The sequence below is a fragment of the Engraulis encrasicolus genome, chromosome 8, assembly GCF_034702125.1.
Source record: "Engraulis encrasicolus isolate BLACKSEA-1 chromosome 8, IST_EnEncr_1.0, whole genome shotgun sequence".
In the NCBI taxonomy this organism is placed as follows: domain Eukaryota; kingdom Metazoa; phylum Chordata; class Actinopteri; order Clupeiformes; family Engraulidae; genus Engraulis; species Engraulis encrasicolus.
The window spans coordinates 43,056,438-43,065,473 of NC_085864.1; the positions used below are offsets into that span (position 1 = coordinate 43,056,438).

Genomic DNA, 9,036 nt, shown 5'->3' on the forward strand with positions numbered 1-9,036 from the left:
ATTGAATAAGAGGTCAAGACTGGGCCAAAAATGTAATATTACGATATTCCGGTCCGATTTACATGAAACTAACACCAAAATTTGGAGAATGTTATGCCCCACACTCTGAAGATGGCCAGAAAAAAATAAGTGGCGTAGGCGAAGGTTTGCGCTCTACCGAGTGCCCATTCTAGTTTACACTAAGTGTTTGCTTGGGTGTTGTGAATGTGCTGCATGTGGTAGCACTGAAGCTGGTAAAACACACTGGGCAGATAGCTGGCCATTGTCCATGCATGCAGACAACGCCACCATGGACTAAATCACAGTAACAAAGTCGAGCTGTAATCGACATAGCATTGTAGACATATTACACAGACAACAAAGCTTCATACAATGCTGGATATACAGTCATTTTTATAGGATATACATTCATTGTTACTGTTGGCCCTACTACTGAACAATAGCCACAACAACAACAACAATGGCCGCAGTGGATGGTGGTGGTTCACGTGAGGGAGTATTCTCGCTCTCTCTCTCACACACACACACACACTTGGGTTCTTATTTTACTTCAGCATTCACGTCCCAGTGTTTATGATGTTTCCTATGCATTTATGCTGTGTTGTACACAGACTGTAAGCACTCCACGCCAGCTACACTAATTTAGCTTGCTTGCTTTTGCAGCTTGCTAGCTCATGCTAGCTTGCTATCAGGTACTGAACAAAGAACGAACGATTGCTTAGCGTCGAGTCAAAATTTGACTCCGTTGCGCGATGTTTCACGTGTGGGTCCAGCCACGACATGGCGAGGTAAAAGGGAGAGAGTTTCTTCTTTTTCCCACCTGGAGCCCCACTCCTGGAGGATGCCTGATCTCGGCGTTGCCTCACGTATCGGTCCCTGAGGGTCTTCCACCTATCTTAAACATCCTTCGGAGTCCGGCCAAGAGCCTGACCGATCTCCCTCCAGGAATTGAATGAGACCTTGCTGTCTTTGTACAGTTTGTCTTCTGCTTCATACAAATTCGGGTACCTGCGCACCATCTCTATCAGCTGCTCGTCGTTGCTGTTCATTCTCGCTACTTGGTTTTTTAAAGGCCAACTTCCGATAAAACACAGTTTTACTAACTCCTTTTGAAGATCGGACGGTCAGTCCAAGTTAAACTCACTTGCAAGGCTCTCATAGCGGTGCGTCACCTCGCCTGGCTGTGTTTCCCGGTGTTTCCCAATTGACATAAATAATGCAGAGAAACGAGCGAATCACGAAAGCCTTTCTGTGTTTCGTCACGTCGAAAGAAGGCGTTGGCCACAAAGGTTTATGTCGACCCATTTTTCTAAAAACATGTCGAGTAATTTTTTTCTGCTTGTTTTCATAACAAGCAACGTCTGGTGGCCCAAAACCTAACTTAGCTTAGCTATCAGCTGGTTGCTACTCTCAGGTACACACACAGCACAAAGCCTCATACATACAGCTAGCCCACTCCAGTTGCTCCGTGCCTGCAGCTCGCCTAGGGGTCGCTGTCGAAAGAGCACAGCCCTGAATGGAGCCTACACGCCTCCGTTGGCGCCCCTATAGTGCAGTACCACCCGGGGAAGTGGTGACTCTGTTTCCCATTACATTCTCTCCAAGAACAGGAGGACTGAGCCAATCAGAGACGGATTTCCACGAGAGCAGGAGGAGTGAGCCAAGAGCAGGAGGAGTGAGCCAATCAGAGGCGCATTTCCACGAGAAACACGGAACACCCTCTCGTTTCTCCACAAGCCACCTTGCTAGCTTGCAAAAACGGCTTGAAACAAAGCAACCAGAACGTGTTTTAAAACAGGACCAAGGCGTACCACATTCAATAATAATTGGGAACACAGCAATATTAATAAAATGACGTTGAGAGGCCATCTTTAAAAATGGCACGCCCCGGCACTGTACCGAAGGACAACAACAACACAGACAACCGGAAAGGCAAACATGAGCCAATCACAGCAGCTTTTGTCTGCGCACTTCCGCTCGAGTTCTGCGACTGTCTGACAGATTGTTAGGATTTTTTCGAGGCGCCCGACGACGGGTGCAGAGCCTCTGCGCGGGGGGCGTGGACTCGCACAGACATAAGACGAAAGGACGCATAGGCTCTGCGTCTGAAGCATAAATCTAGCTTAAGGGAGCAGGACGAAATGAGTCATTGCAAATTCCACAGTGGCACTGCTGACGACACAATGGTCTGCATGCTGTTAAAGTGGTAGTTCGCTATTTTAGACATTAAGCCTTGTTTGTGTGACTTCTGGGGTGAAGTAGAGATGTTCTCATCACAATTTTGACATTTGGTGCTGAACGGAGCATTTGGGTATTCAAGACTGCAGCCCCCCCACCTTTACATTGACTCCAATGAAGCACTCAAGCAATCGATCATAAAATGGCATTAAACTTTTGTTTACAAAGACATGAAACTCACCGAGTGGTCAGAGGTGGGAAGCGATACGTTGGCTCGAAAATCACCGCGAAATACGCTTCCAGAGAAGATATATTCATTATTGTCCGTCTTCATTGATTGTATTGGTTTGACTAGTATTACTCCGCGCGACCGGAAATGGGGGTGCGTTTGTTTACGTTACTATCTATGGTTTGTATGCAAGCTGTAGTTTTTGTGGCGAGTCCCGCTCAAAGATAGCCGTTCTACCTCGCTCCTTGATGTCTACATAAACAACACACTATCGCTACCTACTGGCTGGATGTCTACTGCTGTTCAACTGCGTCTGGGGGAAAATAGGTCCGCCAAATGCTAAACAACAGTTAGAAGGCATATTTCGCTGCAATTTTCGGGTCAATTTATCACTGTCTACCACTGACCACACGGTGAGTTCCATGTCTTCTCAAACAAAAGTTTAATGCCATTTTATAATCGATTGCTTGAGTGCTCTATTGGAGTCAATGTAAAGGTGGGGGGGCTGCAGTCTTGGATACCCAAATGCTCCGTTCAGCACCAAAAGTCAAAATTGTGATGAGAACATCTCTACTTCACCCCAGAAGTCACACAAACAGGGCTTAATGTCTAAAATAGCGAACTACCACTTTAAGGACAACAAAAAAGAACGTGAAATGAGAATACAAGGTCCCCATGTGGGCCAGGCCAGCGTTACGTGTAACAAACTGAAATGAAAACATGTTAGTGCCTTTTCAGTGTTGTGAAGTTCTGTAAACAAAACGTGCCACTTTAAAAGGATATGGCAACTCAGTCACTGAGAAAGAACAATAACATAAGTGCAGTGAAGTTGACAAACATACACACAGTGTCCTACTGTTCATGGACCATAGCACTACCCGCCAAACGCCGGCATGCTCACAACACCCTCCTCGACCAGTCCAGTAACTGGCTTCCAGCAAAGCCACCAACAGAACTACAAGGAAAATTCCGTCAATACCTGAAAGGAAAAGGTCAGTTGGCACTCCAATTACAAACTCAGCACACAGCTGTGGAACATAGGAATGAAATAAACAGAAACACAAGCGTCCAGCAAAGTCACTGCCCCCACAGTTCAATAATATGCGCCCTATGAGAAAAGACCACACACACAAATTACTAAAGACACACATCTCAGGGCATTCAAGCCAAATGGAAAAGGGAAACTATAGACAGTAATCATGATCCCCCACAGGGTGGCGAGCAGATATACGATCAGCTATCCGCTGCCGCAACGAGTTGCCAGAGGTGCTGGCTGGCTCCCCCTCCTCCTCTTCGGGGTCGTCAGGGTCAGGGTGGTCTTCTTCCTCCACCGACAGGACATCGCCGTTGCTGACACAGACGTTGTGGAGGGTGGCGCATGCAGCAATGACATCCGGAACAAACACTGTGTTTATCTCCAGTGCCTGGAGAAAGATGGCCCTCCACCTTGCTTTCAGCATGCCAAAGGCCCGCTCGATCACTCGACGGGCCTTGCCATGATGCGCGTTGTGCCTACGGTGGAAGTGTTAAAAGGCAATGGCTGACATCTTGGTGTTAGTAAGGACAAGTCCTGCTAGTGTGAACATGCAGTAATAGGTGTCTATTATAATTACGTTCTTTTCCAATGTGTAACACAATGCACAAGGCCATAATCAGCCAATTACAGTGCCTGGGGCATAAGGCCTACCAGTTTGATAACATATGGTGACAGAGCCATGACATGAGGTCTGTAAGTACAAAGGGAACAGGGAGAACTGCATTACTTCACAGAATCATAACTTTCTGCCAACTGTCAGCATGTAGGCCTTAACATTGTTTTGGGAGAACTAACATCAGTAACACTACCAACCTCTGCTGCGCCACACCCCTGACAGGGTTTTTGAATGGGATGATGAGGGCAACAGGTCGTTCCATGCTGGGGTAGCCTCCATCACCCAAGAGGAACATACCGGGGGGTGGGTAAGTTGGGTTGCGGATCAATGGGCTCAGCTTCAAAAACCCTGGTATCATGCACCGCACCTGGGAATCCCACAAAAATATTGAGGAACATTGCTGAAGCATCACATACCGCCTGCAGCTGGATAGAGTAGAACAGCTTGCGGTTGCGGTAGCATCCAGCCTGTGGTTCACCAGGGGAGGTGATCCGGATGTGGCACCCGTCTATAGCACCCACAGCTTGACTGAATTCCAGCTAGCCTGGCAAATCCATTCCCCACTTCCTGGAGGTGTTCAGCAGTGGATGGCAGGCGTATGATGCGGGGCATGAGTTCAAGAATGCCAGCACAGACACGGTGCACAATGTCATGCACTGTGGTCTTGGGCATATCGAATGCCCTAGCGACCACCCTGTACGAGGCCCCACTTGCTAGCCAAAATAAAAAAATGTCATGCCTTCATTGTTCTGTCTCTAAATAAAGGCAAAAAGTACTGATGAAGTAATAAAAAACGTATTGATGCCTGGCCATGACATTAAAGGATTTATCCGGAGTTGGAACAAGTTTGCCTGATTTTTGCATGTTTGGGATGAAATACAGTCACTCTAGAGCAAAACCAAGGCAAAAGGATGCGTTTTGAGAAAGTTTGATAATATCACGTTAGCCTCGTTAGCCATATCAGCTATGCAATATGAAAGATTTCGGGCATCGTTTTTCGGCGGTTACACACATTTCAAAAACACAACATTTTAAAGTCTTGCAAAGCTCAAAACAACGTCACACGTACCTCATAATATGTTGAGGGTATCCACACACAAACCGAAGTGCCCAAAGCCCTTCATGTATTCTCGAAAGGTCTGCAGAATGTGTTTTGTGAAGCTACTACCTTGAGAATATCTAAATTACGGTCAAGCCAACTATTTGACACTAAAGTCCACCAAGTAGATTGCCGAGTGCGTCGCATCATCAGCTATGATTCTTTCCATAGCGAGTAACCACAGCTGATGATGCGACGCACTCGGCAATCTACTTGGTGGACTTCAGTGTCAAATAGTTGACTTGACCGTAATTTAGATATTCTCAAGGTAGTAGCTTCACAAAACACATTCTGCAGACCTTTCAAGAATACATGAAGGACTTTGGGCACTGCGGTTTGTGTGGATACCCTCAACATATTATGAGGTACGTTTGACGTTGTTTTGAGCTGTGCAAGACTTTAAAATGTTGTGTTTTTGAAATGTGTGTAACCGCCGAAAAACGATGCCCGCATTCTATCATATTGCATAGCTGATATGGCTAACGAGGCTAACGTGATATTATCAAACTTTCTCAAAACGCATCCTTTTGCCTTTGTTTTGCTCTAGAGTGACTGTATTTCATCCCAAACATGCAAAAATCAGGCAAACTTGTTCCAACTCCGGATAAATCCTTTAAGGCACGGTAGGGCACTCGTCTACTATGCGGCCGACCCAGGTTCAATTCCAGCTGGGTGGTCCTTTGCAGACCCTTCCCTGTCTCTCTCTCCCAAACATTTCCTGTCACTCTGACTGTCATACTGTCCTGTCAATAATAAAGTCTAAAAGACCAAAAAATATATATATATATTTTTTAAGTATTGATGCCCAACCTGAGGCCCAGTAAATATGTTACATGTAGGCTAAAGGTATCCATAAATTGTGTTAAAAAGTAGCAGAGCAGTATGTGCAAAATACCGTAAATAATATACAGTAGGCTATGGCCCATGTAAAAGGTGTTTAACATGCATACATGACAGGCATGTTGTTCATACCATACAAATGAACTTCCTGTTAGGTAGCCTATTGTAAACATGGCAATGCTAACTATAAAACAGGGAGAGCTGACGCCCAAGGCCATATTTGAGAAGTCATGATCGTGGCTGTGCTGGTCTTAAGAGTCTACCCTCGACAGGTACTGGCAATAAGGACCGCAACAGAAACCACAGAAAGATTGTGTGACAATACTTCTGAAGATAATTAGTTTGCATATAATAAGCAAAGGATTACTGATTCTTCATGTATTTGAATCATTTTGATGTATATCTGAAAATACATTTATGGCTGCTTCTGAATATCTTTTTCAGATGCCTCAGGAGATCAATACAACATTCACCAGCGACACTTTAACTCTGACTGTTTATGCAGGCATGGGCTCTATGAGATATGTACTACTGTCTTTTGTCTTCCTGACTTACCTTGCCACTGTCTTGGCCAGTGTTATTGTTATGTTACTGGTATTACTAGATACCTCCCTCCACAAACCAATGTACATCTTTTTATTTGGTCTTGTCTTAAATGGTTTGATTGGTAGCACAGCTGTTTGGCCGACGGTGATGAATAACATTTCAACAATTACTCCTCTTATCTCATATAAAGGATGTCTCACTCAAGCCTTTATAATCACATGTTATGGAGCTTTTAACTTCTGTTTGCTGGCAGTGATGGCGTATGACAGATTTGTCTCCATATTTAGGCCTTTGCAATACCACACTGTCATGACACCATGGAAAGTTAAGCAGCTGATGCTGGTTGCGATCTTGATCCCGGCAACTTTAATTCTTGTTCAGATAGTCATGACTTCCAAACTGCAGCAGTGTAGGAACAATGTTGGCAGGATTTATTGTGACAATTTAGCTCTAGTTGGTTTATCATGCTTGAGCAGTAACACCGTTCAAAGGCAAGTGAGCAACCTCTATGGTATCATTCTCATCATCATTATCGCAGCCTTGCCAGTATTGCTCATTTTATTGTCCTATGTTAAAATTATAATGCTGAGTTTTAACACATTGACTCCCAAACCACTGGAAAACCCGTTTTTACTTCCCATGCGTTGGCTCCCAAAACTGGAAAACCCGTTTTTGAGTTTTTATTGCATATTTCATAACTAGACACTTAAATGCTTATTGTGTGTGATTTTGGGAGCTCTGTGATAAGTAGAACAGACAAAGATGACAGTCAAAAGTTTGTGTCATCATCTGGATATTTTAATCACAACTCCAGGATCGGCACCAACACAACAATATTTTTCACAGCTGTAGCCTACTGTAGGCCTATGGAACTGTTGGTCTGCGTCGGTTACGTCACTGTTGCGCCCTCTGTGTAGCCTACACAAGTGTCTGCGATGCTGTCATCTTTATAAACACAAGGATCGTGCTTGTATGTTGTTTCCTTAGAGCGTCCACTCTATGGCGCTTTATAATATGCTTCACAAAATAATTAGTACAGAAGACAACACTTTCACTTCGACTGAACACACCTGGGGAATAATGCAAACCTTGGCCAGATCCTACTGCCCTACACATTGTGAACTGTGATTGGATTAATACCCTTACCTCGGATTTGATCGGCAACCAGATAAGTTGGATTCTTCATTTTGTTCTTTTATTACCCCCATGATGAAATTGACGCCGTAGTGAACAGGAGAAGCTGGCTGCTACTGTCGGTGAAGCTAGCAGTAAACAGTAGCACGCATGCGGTGGTAGATGGACACTCCCAACTGAGATCGCTCCCGGACGTGCAGTCCCAGGTGTTTCTATCACTCCCGGACGTGTAGTCCCACCCGATTATATTTCACGTATTAACATACACTGCCACATACAAGCAATTTAGGATTAGGGTAAGGTTTAGGTTTAGGTTTAGGGTTAGGGTTAGGGTTAGAAACAAAAAACGAACATCAAAAAGATAACTAGCTCCGTTATATGGCGGTGGGACCGATAGGCTGGCTAGTGGGAGCGAGCCGACAGAGGAGCGACAATCAGGGAATCGCACGCATGCATCGCACAGCACTGCTGTTTCCCCACAGGATCGGAGACATTAATGCATACGATTAACGGATTTTGTTGTTGACGTTGGACTAGATGCCTTTAGTGACGTGTTTTTGAATATGTTTTGCCTACTGCGTGTGGTGGTGTGACTACGACCCGTTTCGTGTGGTGTGTGCAAAGATTAGCCTAGTTGTGCAGGAACAGACTGTAGCCTACACAAGGAACTGAAACGTACTTCCGGCGAAAATGCGCTTGGTTGGTTGATACATTTGGAGGGGGAGGTGGCAGAACAGGAGAGACGTGTGTCTTGTATATATTGGTCTCCGTGAAAAAGCGCAAGATTCATTTCATAACAAGAAGAAGAAGCGCCAGATTCTGAAACGGCGCATGATTGACAAAAGCCTCGATACCTCCCTTCCATGGTGATTTGGGCAGATACCGGCCTTTGTTTAACTCACGATAGCTTGGCAATAAAAGCACGTAGAGACATGCGGTTTTCACGCACTAAGAGGTGAAAGGCTCACCTTTCAAATGAGCCATAGCATGTTTCGGTGGCCCTATCACATAATATGCTATGACTGTACAAAAAACACCTAAAAATGGTTTAGAACGCTGGGAGTCTACGACATGATTCTGAAAACACCGCTGGTAGTCAATGTGTTAAATGGTCACGAACTGCGAGAAAGAAAGTGTTTGAAACCTGCTCTCCACACATAATCATTTTTGTGAATTTCGCTGTTGTGTCATTGTTTGGTCTCTTCTATAACCGCTACAGTTCTTTCTTACCCAAAGAAGTGAACATTTTTATGTCAATGAATTACATCCTTATTCCTCCTCTCTTACATCCCATTGTGTATGGTATAAAAACAAAGGAAATTCGACAAAGATTCACAAAAGCAATCAGAAGTATGTGA

General features: G+C 44.7%; 1 protein-coding gene across 1 annotated transcript; it reads left to right on the top strand.

Annotated features, from left to right (window-relative positions):
- Positions 1-6,799: 6,799 nt before the first annotated feature.
- LOC134453891 (olfactory receptor 51G1-like) lies at positions 6,800-9,036 on the top strand. Its single transcript, XM_063204639.1, has 2 exons — positions 6,800-6,882; positions 8,898-9,036. The coding sequence occupies exons 1-2, from the start codon at positions 6,800-6,802 to the stop codon at positions 9,034-9,036; spliced, it is 222 nt and encodes a 73-aa protein (XP_063060709.1).

What these genes read in the sequence shown, in the direction of transcription:
- LOC134453891 (XM_063204639.1), top strand. Translation starts at nt 6,800, where the DNA reads ATGGCGTATGACAGATTTGTCTCCATATTTAGGCCTTTGCAATACCAC. An exon ending in TGGAAAGTTAAGCAGCTGAT is followed by an intron (nt 6,883 to 8,897) that starts GCTGGTTGCGAT and finishes TAACCGCTACAG; the next exon opens with TTCTTTCTTACCCAAAGAAG.